The sequence below is a fragment of the Scyliorhinus canicula genome, chromosome 21 (genome assembly GCF_902713615.1).
Source record: "Scyliorhinus canicula chromosome 21, sScyCan1.1, whole genome shotgun sequence".
Classification (NCBI taxonomy): domain Eukaryota; kingdom Metazoa; phylum Chordata; class Chondrichthyes; order Carcharhiniformes; family Scyliorhinidae; genus Scyliorhinus; species Scyliorhinus canicula.
In genome coordinates this window covers 51,918,413-51,945,066 of record NC_052166.1, presented here as the reverse complement: position 1 = coordinate 51,945,066, position 26,654 = coordinate 51,918,413, and the positions used below count along the sequence as shown (strand labels likewise).

The window sequence follows — 26,654 nt, the reverse complement described above, 5'->3', positions numbered from 1 at the left end:
TGTTTCTCCTCTTTTGCCTCAAAAGGCTGCCATTTGTACGCCATCAACACACATCACGGGGCTGAGCTGCGCATCGTCGCAGCCATTCGCAACAAGCTGCTGCTCATTACAAAGAAAAACCTCAACAGGTCCAACAGCTTTGCAAGCCTGCAAACATCTGCAGAGTCACCTGTCGAAGAATTCCAGTACATCAGGGTAAGATCTGGTAACCACACTTGTCTTACCACCTGCACATGTTTCACAGTCGGGTCAAGTCAATCCGATGGCTGGAGTTTTGCTTCACTTGGAGTCTGTGTGGATGGTGCAACATCATTGTGAAGATGTGCTGGAACCTTGTCCAGTGAGTCCATATCTGCATTCCCTCCATTAGAAGGAAACCAAATTGATAGAGCCTCTAAATTTTGACGGGCCGTGTTTTTGGTGTGGTGCTGGCATCCCTTCACAAATTGTGGACAATCTTTGACATTGCTAATGACTCCTCCAATGGATATGCAAATGAGTGAGTCCATGTAATATCTGTGCAAGTGCGACACTCCCCAACTTAAACTCGATAGGCAGATTCCTTTCCTATGCCTCTGTGATTTGCTGTTGATCAATAATTGAATTGACGCCGTTTGAAATTGTGAAGGCCCAGGGCTGGATTTTTTGCGTCAGGTGCGGCAAACGGGAGCTGGGACTGATTCCAGTTCCCAGACTCAGACCTGGGATAGTATAGCTGCTCATTGGGATTTTGACCCCCCCCCCCCCCCCCCCCACACCTCCGCCCCAAAACCTGAAGGTAGGTAGGCATGGAGGGAGGGCCTGTAGTCTGCCTGGGTAATGGATTCCAGGTCTGTTCCTGGATCCCCACCTCCAGGCAGCTGAACTGTCCCCTGCCACATGGGAAAAATCGAGGCTGACTAGAAAATCCTCCTGTTATCATCATCAACAAGGGTTGCTTAATTGCCTACCTGCCATGTGGGGATGGGCAGGCTTGCCGGATCTTGAACCTGCCTCCTCCAAAATGGCTGGCACCGCCATCTTTGGGTCCCGTCCGCCCATGTTCCTGACCTTGGCGAGTCCCGACAATCCTGCCGGCAATGTTCTCAGAAGAAAGGTTGATTTTTCCCCAGAGTTTCGGTTCATTTCTTTTTGAATGCTGGAATTATGAGGCATAAAATAGCAATAGCTTGAAGATAATGATTGCTGTGCATTTCCGTTTCAAAAGAAAAATAAATTCACTTGCAACTGATTCTTTTGATTCCTAGTTTAAACTTAATACAGTCAGCACAGTTTAGATAATAATTTCCTTCAGAATCAGGAGGTTGCAGGCACAAACCCAGCTCGAGGACTGTCTCACATAATCTACACTGACCTTTAATGCATTACTAAAGGGATGCTGCACGGTTGGAGGTGCCACCTTTTGCAAAGGACCTTTAACAACCACATGAGGCCTTAGTTTAATTTCTAAGTAACAGGTGCCGCCCTGCTGTCCCAGCCAACATTCGTCCCTGAACCAACACTGTCATCAAAGAAATAGATGGAAACAGAAAATGCTGGGTTAACTCAGCAGGGGTGGCAGCTGTGGAGAGAGCAACACAGTCAACATACCTGCTGAGTTATCCAACATTTTCTGATTTTACTTCAGACTCCCGGCCTCTGCAGCATTTTGCTCCACTATCAAAAGCAGATTCCTTCAACATTTACCTCATTGCTGTTTGCGGAACCCAGCACGTGCAAATTGACTGCAACATATTAAAAAAGTGATCAGCTGCAAAAAGTAATTAATTGAGCACACATTGACTGCTGTATTTTTCACAGTGCACTTTAAAAATACCTCATTGACTATAAAATCCTTTGCAATGTCCAGTGGTTCAAAAGACTACGATAGAAATGCATATCTTTCTTTTATTGGGTGGGAAAAGAAAGACTTGCATTTATGTAGCGCCTTACATGACTTTAGAATAACCCAAAGGGTGATGCTGTCAATGAAAAGGTTTTGAAGCACAGGCACTGTTGTAATGCAAAGCAGCTAATTTGCATACCCGCAAGCTCCTAAGAACAGCAATGCGATGATGACCAGATAATATGTTTTTTTTGATGTGGATTGAAGGGTCGATGTTAGCTGGGACACAGGGAAGAATTCCCCAGCTTTTCAAGGAACACTGTGGAATTTTTTACATCCACCTATAAGGGCAGTTGGGGCCTTGGTTTAATATCTCATACAAAAGACAACTCCTCTGACAATGCAGCACTCTGGAAAGAGACCTGGACATATGACCTCGATTTCAGCAGCAAAAAACATAGAATTATAGAATGGTGTGGCCTAGAAGGAGACCATTCAGTCCATCGGCTCAGTGCTGGCTCTTTTGAAGAACAAAACAGTTAGTTCCACCACCCCCCCCTGCTCTTTCCCGATATCACTGGGGTTTTCTTCAGTGAACAGTTAAGATTCTGAGGAAATGGGCTCGTTTGTTTTCTTTCTGCTCCTCGGATGTAATCACCTCACCCTTCTTGTCTGTGCACAGGAAATATGCTTGTCCGACCCACCCATCGTAATGACCCTCGTGGACGGACCCACTGGAGAAAATGACAATCTAATCTGCGTTGCATACCGCCATCAGTTTGACTTGGTGAACGAGAGCACGGGGGAGTCCTACAGGTTGCACCATGTCGATGCGAGCAAGGTGAGCCCAGAGCTGGTTGCATGTAACTCTGCGCAAGAAACCTTATTTAGCAATCTTCTCTGAGCGTGGCTCAGAGCTCCTTCACTGTCCTGAAAATAACTCAGGTTGATGCAAATATGTCCATCCTGACATAAAACTGGCAACGGAGATTAAGCAAATAATTTGTTGTCCAGCGAAAAGACAATGGGTGGGATTTTCTGCGCAACACACCGCGCGTTTTGCAGCGGTGGAGGCGGCAGGCTATTGCCGGCGGTGGGATCTTCTGGTCACGCCACTGCCAACAGGGTTTCCCGTTGAATGCATTCCTCGCTGCCGCGCAACCCACGGCAGGGGTCGCTGTCGGTGTGACCGAATGATACTGCCGGCGTGAACAGCCAGGAAGTTTGGAATTTCCCAGCGGGATTATCTGGTCTTCCTGGCAGCGAGGCCAGCAACGGGACACTCAGTTGACAATAGCGGCACCAGAATATCCCGTCTCCGACCAATGCCGGGCTACCCCTGTCGCTACGAAACATGGGGGAGGGGGGCAGGCGAAATGTCCCTCCCGATATGAGTTAGCAGCGCAGGTAATTTAAAAAATTTTTTTTTTTATAAATTTAGAGTACCCAATTCATTTTTTCCAATTTAGCGTGGCCAATCCACCTACCCTGCACATTATTGGGTTGTGGGGGCGAAACCCACGCAAACACGGGGAGAATGTGCAAACTCCACACGGACAGTGATCCAGGGCCGGGATCGAACCTGGGACCTCGGCGCCGTGAGGCCGCAGTGCTAACCCACTGCGCCACCGTGCTGCGCAGGTAATTTTAAAGAAAAGGAAATCGGCAAGGTCTTTGTTCAAGGACAACCTGAAAATATGTAATCAAAGCAGAAAATGCTGGATAAACTCAGCAGGCCTGGCACCACCTGTGGAGAGAGAAAACCAGTGGGTGGGAATTTCCGTCCCTACCCCTTTTTTTGCCTGCCTTGGCCAGCAGTGGGATCTTGTGGTTCCACCGTTGACAATGGGGTTTCTCATTATTCGTACCCTCTGCCACTCCGAGCTCCGGTAAAACCCGCTGCTGGGAAGGGCTGCAAATTCCTGCCCAGAGTTAAAGTTTCGAATCCATGAGACTCTTCTTCAGAATTGAGATAGTGAAGCATTACTCAGTTGGCTGTGTATTGTTAAAGCAGGGTGACATTTCAAACTTAGAAAGGCAACACTTTATCATGGCTTATTATTGAACGACCTTTTCAGTTTAATGTGATTTTATATAATGATAAAATGTTTTGCGAGGCATGCAGCCAATGTTACGTTTGAAGATCCGAGCGGACTGAAATCTTAGAGTACCTTTAATTGAATCAGGTTAAAATGCACAATAGTGACAGGAATTTGTTCAACAGCAAGAAGATGGTTGGAGTTAAGATATGGGGGCACTCTCCTACGCGTCGGCCGTGTCAGCCTCTGCGATGGCGCATGCGCGGGGATGATGTCAGCAGCCGCTGATGCTCCCGCACATGCGCGGACACGTGCCGGCCGGTGGAGTCCCTTCGGCCCCGACTGGCGTGGCGCCAAAGGCCTTCCATGCCAGTCGGCGGGGCGCAAACCACTCCGGCGCCGGCCTAGCCCTTGAAGGTGCGGAGAATCCCGCCCAAGCTCTTTACTGTTTTTTGTGCCTATCAAGGTTTGAGATGTTAATGCTGAGGGAAATGGATAATTTTTCATGTCCTTTTCCATGTCATTTTCTATGTCCCTTGTATTCCAAAGGGATACACAGCCCAACGCAGGGTAAGCTCCCACCAGTGCTACCTAACAATGGTGCTATGTCTTTTCGTCCGACGTCATTTCGTCCAACGACACTTCGTCCACGTCTTTTGGTCCAACGTCTTTTTGTCCGCTCGTCTTTTGGTCCAACGTCATTTTGTCCGGTGATTTTTTTCGTCAAAGAATTTTTGTGACTTTTTACGTGTTTTTGTCGGATGATTTTCTTGGTCAAAGAATTTTTGTGACTTTTTGAGTGTTTTTGTCGAATGATTTTTTTGTCAAAGAATTTTTGTGACTTTTTACGTGTTTTTGTCGGATGATTTTTTTTGTCAAAGACTTTTTTAGTAGCATAGTAATTTAGCATGACCAAACTTGCTTAGTAGCACTCCACTCCACTTTAACTTTTGTAAATAGAAATCTTCTCAAATGCACATAATATACAATAAAGGATCTTTATTACCAGCCTCTTTCCTTTAACGAGCCTCGTTAAAGGATAGTTATTATCGTTCTCTCCCCTTTAACGAGCCTCGTTAAAGGATAGATATTATCGGTCTCTTTCCTAATCCCGAATTCGCCCATCCAGAAATGGCAAAGTTCAGGGAAGGGCTAATAATAGGCAAAAAGGCTCAAATTCTTCGGGGAGATCAGTCGACGTCATGTCCGCGATACAAGAAAATAACTGAACGCCTCAAAAGATTGGTCGTTGAATATGTTTCTACAGCGAAAATTGATTTCTTGAGGAATTTTGCTCACAATTTACATCAATTTTAAGTAATTTCGGGAATTCATCCTTAGTAAACTTTTAGATCTTTTTAAATGCATTTTTAGATTTTTTAACTTTTTAACTGCATTTTTCAGCTTGCATTTTACTTGCATTTCATCAATTACTTGCATTTTAGCAATTAAATTCACTTGCTGTATTGTGCCTGCTTTCTATCAATTAAATGCTTTTATACGGAGTTGATTTGTAATTGGTTAATTGGACGAAGTGACGTTGGACCAAAAGACGGGCGGACAAAAAGACGTTGGACCAAAAGACGTGGACGAAGTGTCGTTGGACGAAATGACGTCGGACGAAAAGACGCGACACGCCTAACAATATCCCTCAGCTACCAGCCTCACAGGAACCAGTGTGACACTCTTTCTTCAGGCCTCCCTGAGTCACATTAAAAAAAACCTATATTTATAGAGCAATTATCATGACTGCCCGGTGTCTCAAAGCGCTTTACCCTTCAAGAAGTACTTTGTTTGTTGTAATCACTGTATTAATGTGGAAAATATGGCAGCCAATTTGTGCACAGCAAATTCTCTGTTAAGAATCCCGCTGATGTCAAATGTGAGGTACCCCAAAATCCAGAAGGCCAACTTGGAACATCGGTTCTTAGTGGTGTACATTTTTAGTTTGCTGTAATGTGAGAAAAAGGTAGGCAAACCATATCCAGTCTTGTTGCGATCAATTAATAAGGAATATTTATTAACTTAACAGAAAACACACAAGAAATACTCCAACAGTATATGTGCAACAGTACACTCCAACAGTATATCTGCAAGAGTACACTACAACAGTATATCTAACTAACCGGCGCAGGCTTGGGGGGGGGCCGAAGGGCCTGTTCCTGTGCTGTACTTTTCTTTGTTCTTTGCTTTGTACACTAATGGCTATACACAGTGTCTCACAAAGTGACCCATGATCCCAACTAGCTATGTTTCCCGAACTCTGAGAACCCCGTTTTTCCCAAACGTCCATTATTATATAACTCTCTGAGATCAATCTAGCAGATAGTTCCCACCCACAGGTTATTTTTCCAGGTTTGGGAAAGCTGTCTTCAGTTTTCAGCGTAGAGATCCTTCTCTCTTTGAGTTTTGATTTTAACAGCAGCCTTTCAGCAGCAACTTGTTTTTGGGGGAGCCTGCTTGCAACATCCGGGTGTGGCTATGGTGGTAGCTGCTTCTCTACCCTCTTCACCAATGGATATATTGTTTTTTTTTCCCTTTGATGTTACCCGCCCCAGGCATTTAGCATATAGCTGCTTATCTTTCCACTTTGAAGTCACCTCTTCGAGACACCATCGTTTTCCCCTTGTCACTGAGGTAACCACTAATTTACATCTCAAAAACACCCCCTTCGGACAGCTGCATCTATCGGTTCCCCTTTCATCCAATTTCTTTACCCCCATTTCATTTTGTCATTTTGATTTCCTTTAATTCTTAACAGTCCTACAAATAGAAATGTGATAATGGCCGGTAATCTGCGTTTTGGGAGGCTGATTGAGCATAAATATTGGCCAGGACACATGGGATAACTCCCACGCTCCTCTTCAAAATAGCGGCACGAGATATTTTACATCCACCCGCGTAGGCCTCAGATTGACGTCCCAGCTGAGAGAGTGAGTTCCAGATGAGTTCCAAATCCCCCCCCCCCCCCCCGGTGAAACAGATTTTCCTCAAACCCCTCTAAATCTCCTACCCATTTACCTTTAACCTCCTGGTTATTGACCCACCTGCTGAGGGGCGGTCAATCTGCAAGCCCTGTTTCCCACTACCCCCAAAAGTTAAAATCAGTTGTTACCTGGGAGTTGCAACTTTTGACGATGACGTGCGCTGGCTTTCACTGATAATATGTGGAGGAACATGCTGTTTGTCCAGTTACAAGATGTTGTTATCCCTCAGGTCAAATGCTGCTCTGCCCTTACTTCTCTGTAATTTTCTCACAAGGTTCACGATTGCAGTGCTGCCAGCTGAGTTAATGCATCACGGGAGGGCAAAATTATTAGAAGATGCCCAAAATAGATCTAGTTTTGTCCAAGTGACTCACTCCAATAAACATATGTTTGCAGTAAAAGCTGCCCTTCCAGCGCCAGTCAGAATGCAAAGCTGCCTCTAAAAGTGCCAGGGAAATAGTAAATCACTGGGCCTCTGAGCTACATATGAAATTTAAAACCACTTGCAGTGAGTTAATGGCAGCAGCATCACCACAAGGTGCAAGTGATGCTGACGCACCTTCCTCGTATCGTCTTTACAGCTATCAGCACTGCCTTCGGAATTACTGCTCTTAAGGCACTCACAGGAGTCTTTGATTTTACCTGTAATTACTAGATTTGCTTGGATAAATGGAAGAGAGACATTTACACTTTCAAACCCTTGCTAAAATGGATCAGCAGAGATTTGAACAGGCCACCATTCATCCATCAACCAGCGTGCGAAACAACTCCAGCGCTCTCGTCAGTTCTGGCTGCTTTCATCTCAACCACTTCCTCCTGCTAATTGCGTCATTTATCATTCTTACACCTTTCCCACTCCAGTAATTGTTTCCCGTGTTGTAATCTTGGCATTTAGTCACGAACATCCCCCAGACGTGCCTTCAAATGTTGTATCCAGTCAAATAGCTTCAATTTCCTGTTTCTCGCACAACGGTGCCAAACTCATTATCAAAACTTCCGACTGCTGGTGTTCCAATCGATTATTGTAGCCATGGCAACAATGTTTATTTCCCAGCTGGACCCTGTGGGACATTTGACCTGCAAGAATATTCTTCCTGGTTGCCTTTTCTTCCCTCCGAAGGAGAGGGAGGTCTCCATGGTCCTGAAAGTTCACACACTTTTATCCAGTGTTCTTCAAACTTTTTTTTCCGGGGACCCATTTTTACCAACCGGCCAGCCTTCGGGACCCAACCCGGCCGACCTTCACGACCCACGCCGGCTGACCTTCGCATCGTGCGCGCATATGCAATGCGGCCGAATTTTTTTAACATGTTCGCGGAATGTGCATGCGCGCCGATCATTGAGCGCGTATGCGCAATGCTGCCGATTTTTTTTTATATGTTCGTGGCCGCTTGCAGCCGGCATTATGAAAAGCCGGCTGCTGCACGTGAATTTGCGCGATCGGGAGCGCCGCGGATAACGGCTCCGCGACCCTCCTGACACCTGCCCACGACCCACCCGCGGGTCGCGCCCCCGACTTTGAAGAACACTGCTTTAATCCTCACTTTAGTTCGACAATATACAATTCGATTTTCTTTCTTTTAACATCTGGTGTCTCTTATTTAATGAGGACTATTTTAACCTCCATGGCAAGACACTTGTATTGTTCCAAATCCCTTTCCTCCTTAAACTAATCCCTTTTAAAATGTTCCCTCATCAGCTATATAAATGTAGCAGTCCAAAGACATGCAGGTTAGGTGGATTGGCCATGATAAATTGCGTGACCAAAAAAGTTAGGAGGGATTATTGGGTTACGGGGATAGGGTGGAAGTGAGGGCTTAAGTTGGTCGGTGCAGACTCAATGGGCCGAATGGCCTCTTTCTGCACTGTATGTTCTATGTAAGTGTGAGGAACCATCGGCAGAGTGGATGGGAAGGGCCTATTTATCTATTTAGGGGCCTATTTAGGGGCTGGTTTTGCACACTGGGCTAAATCACTGGCTTTTAAAGCAGACCAAGGCAGGCCAGCAGCACGGTTCAATTCCCGTACCAGCCTCCCCGAACAGGCGCCGGAATGTGGCGACTAGGGGCTTTTCACAGTAACTTCATTGAAGCCTACTCGTGACAATAAGCGATTTTCATTTTTCATTTCATTTCATATTTACCTTAGCCGAGAGGCCAGTGACTAGGGGGCATTGTTTAAAGTGTTTGGTGGAAGGATTCGAGGGGAAGTGGGGAATTTCTATTTCACCCAGAGGGTTGTGGGAGGTCTGGAACTCACTGCCTGTGCGGGTGGTAGAGGCAGAAACCCTCATCTCATTAAAACGTGTCTGGGATGTGCTGCTACCTGCAGGGCTACGAACCAAATGCCGGAAAATGGTATTAGGCAGGGCGGCTCATTGTTCAGCTGGCCTCAATGGGCCAAGTGGCCTCCTTCTGTCTGTAAACCTTCTCTGATTCTAATAGATCTGAGATTAAAACAACCCCCTGTGCCAAGAGGAGATTGCCAAGGCCGCTGCTGCCTGCAGTATATAATACATTCCTTTATTAGTTCTGAGCATGTGAGCATCGCTGGTTGAGGCAGCATTTTGCGCCCTCCCTTAATTGTCCTTGAACTGAGAGGCTTGCTGGGACAATTCAGAGGGCATTTTAAGAGTCAATTAGATTGCTGTGGGTCTGGATCTACATATTGGCCAGGCCAGGTCAGGCTGGCAAAAGGACAGCTGTGAACCAGATGGACTTTTACAACAATCGACTTTTAATTCCAGACCTTAACTGACGTCAAATTCCTCTATCTGCAGTGGTGAGATTTGAAGCCCTGAATGCCTTGCGTCGCTGGATTGCTGTCCCAGTGACAGTATCACTCCACCATCACCTGTCGGAGCTTTCCGAGCTCACCAGGAATACTGTGCTTCCTTAGACCCGGCTGCTTTAGCTGTGTATGATTCAAAGCCAAGGAATCTACTTAGTTAGAACTATCACTAAAATGCTCGGAAAAGAAGCAAGAGGCAGACTAATGATTGGGTGACACGGCATTTACCGCTGGTAAACGGACTGCCATTTTGCTGTATTATTTTTCTCCGTAGCTGTAAGGTTGTACGAAGACCACCTGCCCGGCAGGTCTCACGCTCACTGGCAGTTGTTTTACACGATTCTCTCAACCTGACAGCCACAGAATTATTGGTTTATTATTGTTGAGAAAAGCAGGGTTTACTTCACAAAGCCATTTATACCGGCCCACATCACTGCTTTCTGCTTGTTCACGCTGATGGGATTCTCCAATCCCACTGACAGAGCACCCCCGCCCCCCTCCCCAGGGGGGTGCATCCAACGGGAAACCCTGTTGACAACGGTGGGACCAGAAAATCCCGCCACCAGCCAATGGTGGACTGCCTCACGCCGCCACAAAACACATGGCGGGTTGTACGGTAAATCCCACCTAACTTCCTGACAGGAAAGACTGACCAAGCAGGGGCTCTTTTCTCTAATGGCCTGATAGAGGCCTTTAGTTTTATGGAAGGTTCTCATAATGTGGCACGGTAGCACAGAGAGACAGACAGAGAGAGAGAGAGACAGCATGTCGTTCAGGACTTGTGGGAGGAAACCACAGCACCCGGAGGAAACCCACGCAGACACGGGGAGAACGTGCAGACTGCGCACAGACAGTAACCCAAGCCGGGAATCGAACCTGGGACCCTGCAGCTGTAAAGCAACAGTGCTAACCACTAAGAGAGGCAGAAAGAGAGAGAGAGTGCTGGTAGGTCATTTGGACATTCTGAATTCTCCTTCCGTGTACCCGAACAGCCACCGGAATGTGGCAACTAGGGCCTTTTCACAGTAACCTCATTGTTGCGTTAATGTGAGTCTGCTTCTGACAATAAAGATTGTTATTAAAAGGTAGATGAAGAGAAAATGTTTGCATTTGTGGGCAAATTCAAAACCTGCCACCATATAGAATAGTCACCAATAAATCCAATTGGCAATTCAGGAAAACTTCTTTACCCTGAGTGGTGAGAATGTGGAACCTGCTACACATAGAGTAGCGGAGATGCCTTTAACGGAACTATTTTATTCATTCCAACACGGTGTGGGCGTCACTAGCTGGGCCAGCATTTACTGTCCATCCTTAATTGCCCTTGAGAAGGTGGTGGCAAACCACCAATCTGAACCCCTACAGTCCACGTGGTTGAGGTACACCCACTGTGCTGTTAGAGAGAGAGTGCCAGGATTTTGACTCTGTGACAGTGAAGGAACGGTGACATCGTTCCAAGTCAGGATGGTGAGTGACTTGAAGGGGAACATCTAGCAGGTGGTGTTCCCATGTGTCTGCTGCTCTTATCTTCTAGGCCAGAGCTTCCCAAACTGTGGGTTATGACCCTTATGAGATGTGATTCTGGAGGGGTGGGCTCTGAGGCAACAGTGGCTGCTGAGGATCACCGACTTAACAGTCCGACTTATATTCTCACATCTTTTAACAGTGGGTGTGGCCTAACTGGCTGATCTTTGAGACCTTTCTACTCCAAATAAACCTGTGAAAAGGCAGGTTTTTAAAGATCCCCGAAGATTATACACTTTCCCTGCACCACCACCCCTGGAGGGGTTCTCCAACACCCTCGCTCTCACAGGCTCACATCCCCCCCCCCCCCCCCCCCCCCCCACTTCCACCCCTCCCACTGAAAGATCACAGCAATTTTCAACCCTCAAAATGGAGTCACAGTGGGAAAATGTTTGGGAAGCATTGTTCTCGGTGTTCGACGTCGTGAGTTTGGAAGTTACTGTTGAAGGAGTTTGGGCGAGTTACTGATAATGCATCTGTCGATGGCAAACATTCCTGCCACTATTTGGTGGAGGGTTTCAAATGTTTAATGTGGTAGATGGGGCGCCAATCAAACGGGTTGCCTTGTCTTGGGACGTTGTCGAGTTTGTTTTGAGTGTCGTTGCAGCTGCACTTATCCAGACAAGTGGAGAATATCCCGTCACACTCCTTACCTGATTCACCTGAGGAAGGAGCAGTGCTCCGAAAGCTAGTGATTTCAAACAAACCTGTTGGACTTTAACCTGGTGTTGTAAGACTTCTTACTGTGCTCAGCCCAGTCCAATGCTGACATCTCCACATCATGACTCCTTATTTGTACCTTGGAGATGGTTGACAGGCTTTGGGGAGTCAGGAAGTGAGTTACTTGCCACAGGATTGCTAGCCTCAGTTTTTGTAGCCACCGTATTTATACGGCTGGTTCAGTTCAGTTTCTTATCAATGGTAACCCCCAGAATGTTGATAGTGGGATATTCAGTGATCGTAATGCCATTGATTGTCAAGGGGCGATAGTTAGATCCTCCCTTGTTGGAGATGTTCATTGCACGGCACTTGTATGGCATGAATGTTACTTGCTACTTGTCTGCTCAAGCCTGAATATTGTTCAGGCCTTGCTGCATTTGGACATGGACTGCTTTAGTATCTAAGGAGTTGCGAATGGTGCTAAACATTGTGCGATCATCAGCGAACATCCTCATTTCTGACCTTATGATGGAGGAAGGTCTTTGATGAAGCACTAAAGATGATTGAACCAAGGACACTACGCTAAGGAGCTCCTGCAGTGATTTCCCAGGACTGAGATGACCAACTTCAAACAACCACAGCCATCTTCCTTTGTGCCATGTATGACTCCGACCAGCAAAGAGTATCCCACCTAATTTCTATTGACTCCGGTTTTGCGGGGGCTCCTTGATGCTACACTCGGTCAAATGCTGCCTTAATGTCATGGGAACTATTGTATTTTCACCATGACTGCCATGTTGGAATATTGGTACTGCTAGTGGTTACTGCTTGTGCCTGCTGTCACACGTGTGTTCCCCAGCTGTTCATCTTGTTGAGCCCTATTGGTCCAATGACAGTATGAGCAGCAGGATTAGAGTCTGTTAGTACCGCAGTATTAAATCTAAGTGAAGCTACGGACACAGCCTCATAACTAGGAGTCCCACCTTGCAATAATTTAGAACATTCTTATGGTATGTAACTCCAGAACATTTAGGGTTAATATGGGACTGAGTAAAGTATCGCCCACACAGTGATGTAAGGTTAAGATAAAGTCACCAGAGTCCCAGATGACCGTAGGCTGCTTTCCCCTTTGAGGGGGAGAGCTTGACTGGTGGTGGTTTAACCTGAAGATCACTGCACCTCAGACGAGGGACAAGATTGAGAAGGCCACCTTCTTGAATAACCTCAGCCGGTACAGGAATTGAATCCACGCCGTTGGCATTGCACTGCGTCACAAACCAGCTGTCCAGCCAACTGAGCTGCAGCAACCCCCTGATGGAAGAGAGCACATGACGAGCACCCAAGATCAGTCTGGTGATGGACAGAGCCGTGTGTGCCAGCAAGCATGGAGGCAGCTCCTGGCATGCACACTTTACTGTAAATCTGCAAATAGTTGGAAGAGTCAATAAAGACTCAAGTTAACCTAAGTATGATTGTGACGACCTCTTCACCCACTGAATTGTAACTAACATTTCACATCGACTCTCACACATGTTTTTCATCTTGAAATCCAGCAGGGATTAATTTGCTACCATTTGGGTGTCATCTATTCCATCAAATAATTGGTTACTTTACATAATCTGGAAATTATTGACATTCTAATGATTGATATAATTTGTGTGGTGAATGTGTCTGTATATTTTTACACTTTTGCAATATTTTATATCACCAATAAGTTGCATTCTGTTAACAGTCAGTGGTGACATTTCTGATCGGCGAGTGTGAGAGATTGTAAACATGTTTATCTACGGGTCTGTGCCTATCCAACATTGAAATATTAAACGGGTGGATTGGCATTGCCAGCGAGTGAAACGATGCTGCTCTCCATTGTCAGTGTAATTTTGAGTTAGGTTGGTGGCAAGGGTAGTAGTCTTGGCTACACTGAACTTAACCTTGCATAATGAGACCTTATTTCAAAAGTTAAGACTTTCCAAACTTCTTGTCAACACTATGAACTACCCATTATCATTGCAGGTTAATTTTGTTGCAGCTATTGATGTGTATGAAGATGGTGAAGCAGGACTATTACTCTGTTATAACTGTAAGTTGAAACCTTTCCTATGGTTTGCGTGCAACTGATTTAATGTCAGTACGGGTTTTACTGAGGAAAAAAGCAGACACTGTCTATGCAGTTGTTCTAATTGTTCTGTAACATTGTTCAGTCTGGCCTTTCCTGCAGTTGGATGCAATGGTGTTGTAACATTGCAATGCCAGTTAAATAACACTGCTACATTGGCATCTGTTGCATTAGTTTAACTTCCTCAGTTGCAGAGGAAATCTCCAAAGTTGGGTACTTACCAATCATCGGCTTGCATGTTTACTAAAACAAAAGCGACATACAGCAGATGCTGGAAATCTGAAATAGAAACAGAAACTGCTGAAAAACATTTTCTGTTTGTATCGCCTGTTTACTACCCTGTAATCCAGACTGTGTCGTATCCAGGGTTAAATTCCAATCCTCTTCCCACACCTAGTGGTGCACTCAGCCAGACGTTTGTTTCCCGGAAGTGATCGCTGGTCAGTCACCAAAGGCTTAGAGTAGACCTTGAGGGACGCCACTCCACATCAAGCGTGGCTGACCAGCAGACTCTCCCGCTTTTACCGCCAGCCTTTGGCACGTTGGAAGCATTTCGGAGGTTTATAATTAACCTGTTTGACTGTGTTATGAACTCACCTTCCTTTGTCACCAAGTCCTGGGGTGGGAGTTACATATGCCACCTAACTTTCAAAAGGCCTCTATGGCGTAATGTGTTGATGCACCAGCAATACCACCTCATGGGCTGGCCAGGGCACCTTGTAAAGGAGAGCAGCAGCATTGGCAGCGGTTTGGCACAGCGAGCCTGTCTGCCCCCTGTGCCCTGGACTCGTGTGCGTTTTAGAGTTGCTTTTACTTTCTATTTGCCGCGCAGCGGGAGGTGCTAGATCTGAGCACTGGCGGAGTCTCTCCCCCTGTCAATGTTGATTCACTAAGTTCCACTTGACGTTAAAGTGATACAATATTCTTCTGTTGTCTTACAGATGTCTGTTACTATAAAAAGGTGTGTCCCTTTAATGGTGGCTCTTCATTGATCCAGCCGTCAGCTTCAGACTTTCACTTCAGTTGGAATCAGGTTCCTAATGCTATAGGTATGAGTGTCCGTTTGTTACAGGCTAACTTCAGGTACAGGTTAAAATAGCCACGGTGGGGGCAGCACGGTGGCACAGTGGTTAGCATTGCTGCCTACGGCGCTGAGGACCCGGGTTCGAATCCCGGCCCTGGGTTACTGTCCGTGTGGAGTTTGCACATTATAATCTTGCTTGTTACTACTTAACTAGATGAAAGAAATTAAGAGAATTTGATTCCAAGAATTTGATTAAATGTTTTTATAATTACTTCAGTTTTGTTCCTTTCTCTCCCTTTCAGTATGCCCCCTTGTCTTCAATAAGATGACAAAGACAGCAGTGACAATGTACGGGGGGGGGGGGGGGGGGGGGGGGGGGGTGGATTCTCAGTGTTTATCCCTGGCCAGCCACTTAAGAGCTAAAGTTAAGCATTGCAGCTGGGAACGCTCCTCAGGAAATTTCAGGCGGGTTTTCTGGCCCTTCCCGCCGGCGGGAACTTCCAGTCCCGCTGGAGGTGACCCACCCCCCCCCGCAACGGCAAGTTCTCCGGTAGCAGGATGGGCGTGCCACGCAAAACGCTGCAGACATCGGCAGGACCAGAAGATGCCACCAGGGGCCAATGGCGAGTCACCTCTGCCGCCAGAAAACATGCAAGGGGGGGGGGGGCATTTGACAACTCAGTTGTCAGTGGAAAACACACCCACAACAGCAAAGCCCAAAGGCAACATCAGGCAAGTGTGGATATGACTGGCCTTAATCCCTCTGTTGCCACATTTTATGAACAGAGATGAATTGACACCATTCTACACCCATCCCGTAAATAATAACTCACAGTGAGGTTTGATAGAAACTTTCCTGCTGTTTATTTCCTATCAAGACCAACACTGAGGACGGCACGGTGGTACAGTGGTTAGCACTGCTGCCTCATGGCGCCGAGGACTCTGGTTCGATCTTGGCTCTGGGTCACTATCGGCGTGGAGTTTGCACATTCTCCCCGTGTCTGCGTGGGTCTCACCCCCACAACCCAAAGATGCGCAGGGTACGTGGATTGGCCACGCTTAATTGCCCCTTAATTGGAAAAAAAAAGAATTCGGCTCTCTAAATGTATTTTTAAAATGGCCAACATTGAGATGGTCATTTCACTAATCCTCTCTTGTACATTGCCATGTCGGGCAATAGGGTTACACCAGAAGATTCTCAATATGTTATGATAACATTTTTGTTCCATTTTCTTTTCCACAGTGTGTGTGTTTCCTTACATTTTGGCCTTCACCACTGATTCTATTGAGATTCGACTAGTAGTGAATGGAAACCTCGTTCACACAGCTGTAATGCTTGATCTTCATCTCACGGCATCACAGGTATGAGACTCGGGTGTAGATTACATATGTACAACTTTATATATCCTGACAAATAATGTGTCATTGTGGGCAAGGCGATACAGAAACAGTGCCTATCCTATTGAGGAGTGGATCAACTGGGAAACAGTAACATTGTCATGGTCTAATGACATTTGAAAGATTCATTTGTAAATGGACGGACTGATTTACTTAAAAGTTAGATTTCAATACAGACCAATAAAAATGCGTTCAAAAATGCAAGAGCCTGGTATTTTTGTGTATTGTTAAATGGCATACATGGTTCGTTGGAGAATGTTCTCTCTGTGGGAAGGATGAATCTTTAGTGTTCATCATGTTTAGGAGCCGAGGCTGGGAGAAATACCTCTCCAGGTTTTGGGCGCATCGTAAAGTCTATAGAGCAAGACGTAAATACAGAACGGGTGTCTCACAATGTCACAAGAATATGACGTAATTGCAATCACAGAAGAATATCTCAATTGCACAATCCTACTTTACGCACTTTATTTCATTAGAGATTGCCACTGAGTGCTGCAATGGCAGGTTGTTCACCACGCTCTCACACCCAGGGTTATGCTAACACTGGTATCGTGTTCGAGCCTGGAAAATTTAATTCCCGCAATCTGGGGTAGATTCAAATCCGTTCCCATTGGCGAAAACCAACTGCAACATCCAGTCCGCTCAAAACAACGTCATTGCTCTTGGGAAACAACTAACCTGCCAATTGATTTTCTTATTCCAGTCCGACATCTATTTTACCTCTGCCGCATCGTCAGTGAACGCAGCCTCTAGTGGCAGCTCGAAGGAAACAAGCTCACACAGCTCTCCTCAAACTCCAACAGGGCAGGAGCTGCCCGTGCTCCCCTCATCTCCAGGTGAAGGTAAGCTGTAACCTGTACCTCTCAGCAAAAACCTTCAGGCATGTGAAAGATTTAGATCTCAATTAAAGTATTCAACGGTGATATGCATTTACCTGTGTGGTGATGAAAATCTCAAGGTGCTTACAGAGGGAGGGATGGCTGGGTAACGAGCAGGAATGGGCAAACTAAGAAGACTGGTTCAAAAGTCAAGGGGGGGGGACTGGGCTGATGAATGTGCAGGACAGGATGTGGGCCGTGGAGTTTTGCATAATAGGGAGTCACTGAAGGATGGTGTTTAGGGGATCAGTGAGGAGGATTGTAGGAGTGTTGGAGCTTTGGGGAAGTTTTGATGGTGGACAATATTCTGGAGGTAGAATTCAGTTCTGATGACTGATTGGATATTGGGGAGTGGAAACCTGACTTGTGCCTGAAACAGACAACTGGCCACTTAATGTCCCCATGTTTGTGCTGGTGTGCAGTCCAGGCCTAGTAAAACAGTCAAATAGTGAGCAGCCTGTCAGTTCAGAGGTCACTAATTTAGGTTGGTTACAAAACTGTAGCGGCCTTATTGTAAGCATTCGGGATGTGTGGTGGTCGGGTTTATTGGGAGGGGAGGGCGAGGGGGGGTTGCGCAGTGCAGATTGACAGTACCCCCCCCCCCCCCAAGGTGCTGTCCTCCTAGCACCATATTTGGATCATGTGATAAAAGACTTGCCTCTTTGCTCTGACCCCTGTAAGTACCATTGGTTTGGCCATCGCAATTCGGAAAGCATGTCAAGCAGAGGCCAATTCAACATTTTGCAAACAGAATTGCACACAGCATTCCAGGTCTAAAGCCACAGACAATCGTAATAGTATTTCTGTATTCTTGTACTCCGATCTTCTTACAGTAAAGGCCAACATGTCATTGGCGTTCCTCATTGGCTGCAGTACCTGCGTGCTAACATTTTGTGTACCTTGTACAAGCACACTCAACGTTCTCTGACATGCAGGTTTAAAAAACCTTTTAAAAAAATATTCTACGGGCAGGATTCTCCGTAGCCCGACTCCAAAATAGAGAACGGCGATCGGTCAGAGAAAGGCTCTCGACCCCAAGATTGGGCCGGTTTGACGCCGGTTCTTGATGCCCCGCCCCCTCCAAATCGGCGTCATCGGGACGCGCGCCATGCGCAGTCGCAACCCCGTCGGAGCGCCATCAGCCAGCCCGCTCGCGATGCTCCGCCTCCGATGGGCCGAGTTCCCGACATGTGGTCCCAGCGGTGGGGAGCGTGGAGTGCTGGCTGCGGACAGTGTCCTGTGCCTCCACACTAGGCGGTGTTTTCCGGCCTGACCGGTGTGTGTGTGGGGGGTGTAGGCGTGCGCTGCTGCAGCTTGTCAGCCCTGTGCATCTGCGGCCCGGGACCCGGCAATTCTCTGACCGTTTTCCGCACTTTCCGCGGGTGTTTAACGTGGCGCCAGTGGTAGCCCCTCACCAATAGCTGAATCGGTGTGGGTTTCGCGGCGATTGTTCTGTTGTGAAACACCATGGATCCTCCGTTGGCGCTGGCACTTAGCCTCAGAAACGGAGAATCCAGCCCTATGTTTCTATTCTATGAACCAAAACAAATGATCTCACACTTCCCCACATTATATCTGCCAGCTTATAGAGTCATAGAATTTGCAGTGCAGAAGGAGGCCATTCAGCCCATCGAGTCTGCACTGGCCCTTGGAAAGAGCACCCTACCCAAGCCCACACCTCCACCCTATCCCCATCACCCAGTAACCCGACCTAACACTAAGGGCAATTTTGGACACTAAGGGCAATTTATCACGGCCAATCCACCCAACCCGCACATCTTTGGATTGTGGGAGGAAACTGGAGCACCCGGAGGAAACCCACACACACACGGGGAGGACGTGCAGACTCCACACAGACAGTGAACCAAGCCAGGAATCAAACCTGGGACCCTGGAGCTGTGAAACAATTGTGCTAACCACCATGTTACCGTGCTGCCCATTTGTTGAACCCATCTCTTTGCAGCCTCTTTATTCAGAATTCCCCACCGGCAGGAGTCTCCATTGCGCTGGCAGAGCACCCATGCCCGCGGGTTTCACAGCCGCGTGGGGTGGCCACATGGGAAATCCCATTGGCTGGTGGCAGGCCCGGAGAATCCCGCTGCCGGCGAGGACACGCTGCCCAGGAAAACGCGGCTGTCTGTCGGGAGAATTCCGCCCCTTGAGTTCTCCACACAGCTTGCATTCCCATCTAACTTTGTATCATCAGCAAACTTAGATACATAACTAACTCCATCTCTTCATCGAAGTCAATAATATCGAGTGGAAGTAGCTGAGGTCGAGTACCGATCCTTGTCGAACTCTGCAAGTCGCAGCCTGCCAACTTGACAATGACCTACTTTTCCCTCCTTTCTGTTTCCTGTCTGTTAGACTATAAGACCAGTAGCTATAGGGGCAGAATTAGGCCATTCGGCCCATCGTGTCTGCTCCGCCATTCGATCACGGCTGATATGTTTCTCATCTCCATTCTCCCCGTAACCCCTGATCCCCCTATTAATTAAGAACCTATATATCTCTGTCTTCAAGACACTCAGTAACTTGGCCTCCGCTGCCTTCTGTGGCAATGAGTTCCACAGATTCACCACCCTCTGGCTGAAGAAATTCCTCCTCATCTCCATTTTAAAGGATCATCCCTTCAGTCTGAGGCCCTCAGGTTCTAGTCACCTACCAGTGGAAACACCTTCTCCACGCCCACTCTATCCAGGCCTCAGTATTCTGTAAGTTTCACTAAAGTCCCCCCTCATTCTTCTGAGCTCCATCGTGTACAGACCCAGAGTCCGCAATCACTCCCCAAATGACAAGCCCTTCATTCCCGGAGTCATTCTTGTGAGCCTCCTCTGGACCCTCTCCAAGGCCAACATATCCTTCTTAAAAATTGGGCCCAAAACTGCTCAAAATATTCCAAGTTAAGTCTGACCAGAGCCTTGTATAGCCTCAGCAGTACATCCTTGCTCTTGTATTCTAGCCCTCTCGAAATGAATGTTAATATTGCATTTGCTTTCCTAACTGCCAACTGAACCTGCACATTAACCTTAAGCGAATCCTGAACTTGGACTCCCAAGTCCCTTTTTGCTTCAGATTTCTCCATTTACAAAATAGTCTATGCCTCAATTATTCCTACCAAAGTGCATAACCTCACCCTTTTCCACATTATATCCCATCTGTCACTTCTTTGCCCATTCTCCGAGCCTGTCCAAGTCCTCCTGCAGCCCCCCTGCTTCCTCGCCACTACCTGTCACTCTACATATCTTTGTATCATCCGCAAACTTTGCAACAGTACCCCCAGTTCCTTCTTCTAGATCATTAATGTAGACCATGAATAGTTGTGGTCCTAACACTGACCCCTGCGAAACACCACTAGTCACCGGCTTCCATCCTGAAAAAGACCCCTTATCCCCACTCTTTGCCTTCTGCCAGTCAGCCAATCCGCTATCCATGCCAGTATCTTGCCCATCACACCATGGGCTCTTGTCTTATTTAGCAGCCTCCTGTACGGCACCTTGTCAAAGGCCTTCTGGAAATCCAAATAGATCACCTCCACTGGTTCGCCTTTGTCTAACTTCCTCATTACGTCCTCAAAGAGGGCTGGTTTATCTCAGTGTGCTAGACAGCGGTTTGGGATGCAGAACAAGATTAGCAGCACCGGTTCAATTCCTGTATCAGCTGAGAATTCTGAATTCTCCCTCTGTGAACCCGAACAGGTGCCAAAATGTGGTGACTCGGGGCTTTTCACAGTAACTTCATTGCAGTGTTAATGTAAGTCTACTTGTGACAATAAAAAAAAGATTATTATTAAGAATTCTAACAGATTTGTCAGGCATGACTTCCCCTTGATGAAACAGTGCTGACTCAGTCCTATTTTACCATGCACTTCCACGGACCCTGCAATTTCATCCTTAATAATGGACTCGAAAATCTTACCAATGACCGAATTCAAGCTCAGGTTAAAGTCCAACAGGTTTGTTTCAAACACTAGCTTTCGGAGCACTGCTCCTTCCTCAGGTGATTCACTTCCTCACTCACCTGAGGAAGGACCAGTGCTCCGAAAGCTAGTGTTTGAAACCAACCTGTTGGACTTTAACCTGGTGTTGTAAGACTTCTTACTGTGCTCACCCCAGTCCAACGGCGGCATCTCCACATCACAAATTCAAGCTAACAGGCCTATAATTTCCTGTCTTCTGCCTCCCTCCCTTCTTAAACAGGAGTGTTAACATTAGCCATTTTCCAGTGCTCTGGGCAGCTCCCTGACTCTAGTAATTTCTTAAAGATCACCACCAATGCCTTCACAATCCCCTCAACTATCTCCTTCAGAACCTGAAGGTCGGGTCCGGGTGATTTATCCACCTTCCGGCCTTTCAGGTTCCCCAGCACATAGCCCTGAACCTTCAAATGTGCCAGTTTGCAACATGCAGTCATTAACAAGCTTACACTGGAAACCTAACAGGTTTGGGGATATTGATGGTTTCACTAATAGCTGAGGAGCACATTTCGACACTTTATTGTCTCCGTCCTTCGGGCGAGATTCAGCGGACTCAAACTGAAGTCCGCTGAACGGCACAATTAGCGGGGTGTCTCTCAGCAGCTGCAACGCCAAGAGACATCCCATTATCCAACCCCCCCCCCCCCTCAATTCAGGCACACTCGCACTCTTTTAACCCCCTCCCCACCCCTCAAAACTTGTGGAGCCCCCCCCCCCCCCCCCCCCCGCCAAGGCCCGACATCTGGCAGTGCCAATGTGGCACCTGGGCAGCCTGACACTGCCAACCTGGCACCCTGGCAGTGCCAAGGTGCCCCGGTGACAGGGGGAGTGCCGGGGTGCCACCCTGCCCTGTCCCTGACCAGCCGGGGCCTCCGATGACCTGGGAGACCCTGCAGGTGCTGCTAGGACTGCTCCAAGTTGGTGTGGAACAGTACTGAAGGGCACCCTGATGAGGTCTCCCAGGTACGACCGTTGGGTCTTGGGCGCTGGGTGAATCAAATATTCACATCTGGATCTCGCCCAGTGGGTGGGTCTGCGGCGAGTGCGTCGGGGTCATTGAATCCTGCCCTTCATCTTTTACTATTTTTGGAAACCATTTATCATGTTTGTTGTTAACTGTGTAATAAATTCCAATTAAGCTCCAAAGATAGATTCGCAATCCGCAGCGCATTGTGATTCAGGGGTTGGTTATATTATCAAACAGCAAATCCAATAGCTAGATTTGGCCATATTCCAGAAACGTTTGAGTTGTTTGTGTCTAAACCTTTCTTGCAAGAAGACTATGTAACCTCCTGAAGGCAGCTCTGCCTGTCCTGAAAGACCGGTGTAAATTAATTATTTCTTTCAATAACACTGAAGGCTTTGCATCATGGGTCCCAGTGCACTGGTTATCAGGCATAGCTTCCACATTTCATTAATGTTTGTGTTGGTGCTGGGTGAGAATAATGTGGGGAAACCTGCTAATTGACAAAGGGAACTATCCCTTTGTGGGGATATTAGACTGTGTGTTTATTGCTTCAAAATAGCCCAGCAGATGTGCTTCACGTTTACATGGTCACGGAGAGAAACACTCCATTTAACTAACGGAATCTGTTTCCACCGAGGATTAGCAGAGAAAAGTGAGTCTGATGTTGTCTCTCCCGTTATTAATGGTGGGAAATTGAGGAGGTGGGGGGGAGGAGATTTATCTTTTTGGCAATAATATCATTCGGCCAATATCAGATTAACTGTTAGGCACCGGTCTGATATGTCTGGACTGAGATTGAAGGCTGAATTGTACCAGCCCCTAGGTGGTGGTAACAGAGTCGAGGGGATGCTGGTGAATTAACAGTGGATCTACATCGTGGTACCACTGCCTGGAAAGTTTTTAAATTTCTTTCAAAGGGAGGTGATCTGTTGCTTTTATTGTCCATCCTTGATTGCCCTTGAGAAGGTGGTGGAGAGCCGCCTTCTTGAACCGCTGCAGTCCACATGGTCTAGGTACAACCACAGTGCTGTTAGAAAAGAGTCTTAGGTTTTTTAGCTCAGCGACAGTAATAATAATCTTTATTAATGTCACAAGTAGGCTGACATTAACACTGCAATGAAGTTACTGTGAAAATCCCCTAGTTGCCACACTTTGGTGCCTGTTAGGGTACACCGAGGGAGAATTCAGAATGACCAATTCACCTAACAAGCATGTCTTTAGGGACTTGTGGGAGGAAACCGGAGCACCCGGAGGAAACCATGCAGACATGTGGAGAACGTGCAGACTCCGCACAGACAGTGACCCAAGCCGGGAATCGACCCTGGAACCCTGACGCTGTGAAGCAATAGTGCTAACCACTGTGCTACCGTGCTGCCCATGAAGGAACGGTGATATAGCTGCAAGTCAGGATGGTGTGTGGCTTGGAGGGCAACTTGCAGATGGTAGTGTTCCCATATGTCTGCGACCCTTGCCCTCTAGGTGTCAGAGGTCATGGGTTTGGAAGATGCCTTAGAAGGAGTCTTGGTGAGTTGCAGCAGTGCATTTTGTACGTGGTACCCACTGCTGCTCCTGTGCGTCAGTGGTGGAGGGAATGAATGGTTATTGTGGTGAATGGGGCGCCAATCAAGTGGGCTGCTTTGTTCTGGATGGTGTTGAGCTCCTTGAGTGTTGTTGGAGCATCGCTCACCCAGGCGAGTGGAGGGTATTCTAGCACTCTCATGACTTGTGCCGTATAAATGGTGGGCAGGCTTTGGGGAGTCAGGAGGTAAGTTACTCACTGCAGAATTCCAGCCTCTGACCTCTGTTTGTCGGCACAGTATTTTTCTGGCTGGTCCACTTCAGTTTTATCAATGGTAACCCCCAGGATGTTGATAGTGAGGGATTCAGCGATGGTAATGCCAAGAGGAGATGCTTTGCTTCTCTCTTGCTGGAGATGATCATTATCTGGCACTTGTGTGGCACGTATGTTACTGGCCACTTGCTAGCTGAAGAGCTGAGGGGCAAATTGGCTGATCATTCCATGGAGGTGGGCAGCCTATTTGCATAATTAAGAGTCCAGTTATTCCTGGCGGCAGGAGGGAAACGCGCGTAGCAAAGGCAGATCCCCCCCGTGGCCCCAGTGACCTCTCCGGAAGGTTCTTCCCTGTGATTGGTGAGGTCTTCCCCCCCAGACATCCTGTATTTGTGCTTGGCTGTACGAGGAAGCCGCCATCTTGAGGTACCCCTGAGGTGACCGGCCTGCTTTAGCAGGGCGCGTCTGTCCTGGTGGGCTGGTTGCTGCCAGTCCTCTGACTGGACCAGCAGCATCAGGAGCCAGCCCGCTATCCTTAATTGGATGGTGATCCTGGAGACAGCCGCTTAGCAATAAAATTGCCGAGCTGGACCCACTTTATTTTATTTGCCGCAAAACGCATTCGATGACATAGTTAAAATACAACCTGAAAAGTGGAAGGACCGATTTTGCAGGAGCCAAGCATTTCCACCTCTCTTTTCCCATTCCTTCTTTTCCTGCACTTTTCCAGTTGCCTCTCGTCGCATCCGCACCCTGCTATAGCCCGCTGCTCACCCTCTCGCTGTGTCGCTCTTTTAAGTAGCAATCAGGAGGGGGTCGAGAGCCTCCAAAGTTGTCTATAGCTCCAGATGTTCCACGAGCCACTCTGCAGTGAGGTCTAGATTTCCATTTACCATCAGCCCCTCACAGGACCGCCGAGCTCAGGACCTTAGTGTTCGGGAGGGGCGAGTACAGGAACTCTAAAGCAGAGAATCAACGTCTGCTTGACTATAATCTCTATCAGGATATTGGGAGAAGGAACTCTTCAAGATTGACATCTCACAAGTCATTGCAGGATTTATCATTGAGCCATTGTGGAACAATTTGGAATTCATATGGGAACAATTAAGGGAAAAATGAAAGGGCAGGGATGAGACTGCAATCTAATTTCAAGCTTAGATTGCACCAACATTGCATTTCATAGATTAAATTCAAATCAGCCTGGCCTGATTTTGCTTCCATCTACGCTGAAGAGGAACTTCTTATAATTCTGATGTGATTCAAGCATCTTTGCCAATTGGTTTAGTGTCTGTTATGTTTTTCCATTTTAATCAAGCTTAGAGTGTTGGGAGGCCAAGGAGAGGAACATTGGCGTCATTAACTGCTGCAGTGTGCACGACCAATTTTAATAAAAGGGATAATATTTAACTTCCAAATTGGAATTGCTTGTCAGAGTGCGACAGTTGTAATGTATAAATGTACGGTTTCAGCAAATAATAACTTTGTCTGAAGATGACTACAAGGCCTAATAAATTGCACTTTGTCGCAGCCTGCTCTGTGGGGAGGTTGAGATTATGTGCAGGACACCTTCTCCGATCGAGATGGTTGTAGTGATTAGCCACCAGTCACTTTATTCTCACAGCAGCCTTTGGCATAGACCCCCAACTCCCACCAAGTGAAATTAATTGAGGCATTATAATTGAATGAGTGGCAGGGGCACTGCGGAGTAGCCTGATACCTGCTATTTACAGGGCTTATCGTGAGGAACATTTGTTTTAACTCTCCACTGCTGATCTGTTAAAACAGCTGAGACAAATGAAACGAAAGGAACATGTATCCAAACTCTTCTCGCCGGAGCACGGCGACTCTCTGCGACCTCTCCCGAACAGATCCTCTTTTCACTGATCTTACAATCGTTCCAATCTTTTAAAATTTAATTATGCATTTTGTTTTATTTCCTTTTCTTTTCACATGCTTAATGATCTGTTGAGCTGCTTGTTTTCACTGTACCTCGGTACAAAATCCAATCCCTCCAAATTGTTCGGAGGTCTTACTGTGTATAACTATACCTTATTTTCTGTGGCCCAGAATGTGTCCTCCACTGGCAAGTACACACAAGCCCAGCGATATTGAACAACAAAGACAGCACTTTGATTCTGAACCAAGTTTATTTTCCTTTAAAATGTGAAGGTTTTGTAGAGTGAGGTGTGGCTCAGTCGATTGTGCCCTCACCTCCGTGTCGCAAAGGTTCCAGTTCAAGTCCCACTCCAGGACTTGAGTACAAAAATTAAGGCGGACACTGCAGTGCAGTGCCGAGGGAGTGCCACACCATTAGAGGCACATTTCATGTCGGAGGAGAGGGGTTAAACTGCCTGCCCTCTGAGGTGGACGTAAAAGATCCCATGGCACAGTGATGAAGAAGAGCTCGGGAGGCCAACATTAAGATCACAAAAACAGACTATCTGCTCATGATCATGTTGCTCATCCAATCTCAGGCAGTACTGCGCTCCTTCAGCACTGCATTGGAGTATCCACCTAGATTTTCATGCTGGGGTCCTGAACCCACAACCCGGTGCAACCAACTGATCCACTGCTGGCATACATCTACTTTGGAATGATCGCGCACCAGGACATTCTCATCACCAGGAATAGCTACAGCTTCTATTATTAAAAGCTGTTGGTTTCACAAAGCGATGTAA

At 47.1% G+C, this 26,654-nt stretch overlaps 1 protein-coding gene across 6 annotated transcripts in view; it reads left to right on the top strand.

The window, feature by feature from the left end:
- The window catches only part of garnl3 (GTPase activating Rap/RanGAP domain like 3), a 569,928-nt gene that overhangs the window by 491,049 nt on the left and 52,225 nt on the right, over positions 1–26,654 (top strand). For all 6 annotated transcript variants that reach the window (XM_038781606.1, XM_038781608.1, XM_038781607.1 and 3 more), the window contains 6 exons: positions 26–195; positions 2,508–2,666; positions 13,839–13,905; positions 14,883–14,990; positions 16,209–16,327; positions 17,067–17,205. In XM_038781606.1, the coding sequence (XP_038637534.1) occupies positions 26–195; positions 2,508–2,666; positions 13,839–13,905; positions 14,883–14,990; positions 16,209–16,327; positions 17,067–17,205 (762 nt within the window). The remainder of the gene's footprint in view (positions 1–25; positions 196–2,507; positions 2,667–13,838; positions 13,906–14,882; positions 14,991–16,208; positions 16,328–17,066; positions 17,206–26,654) is intronic.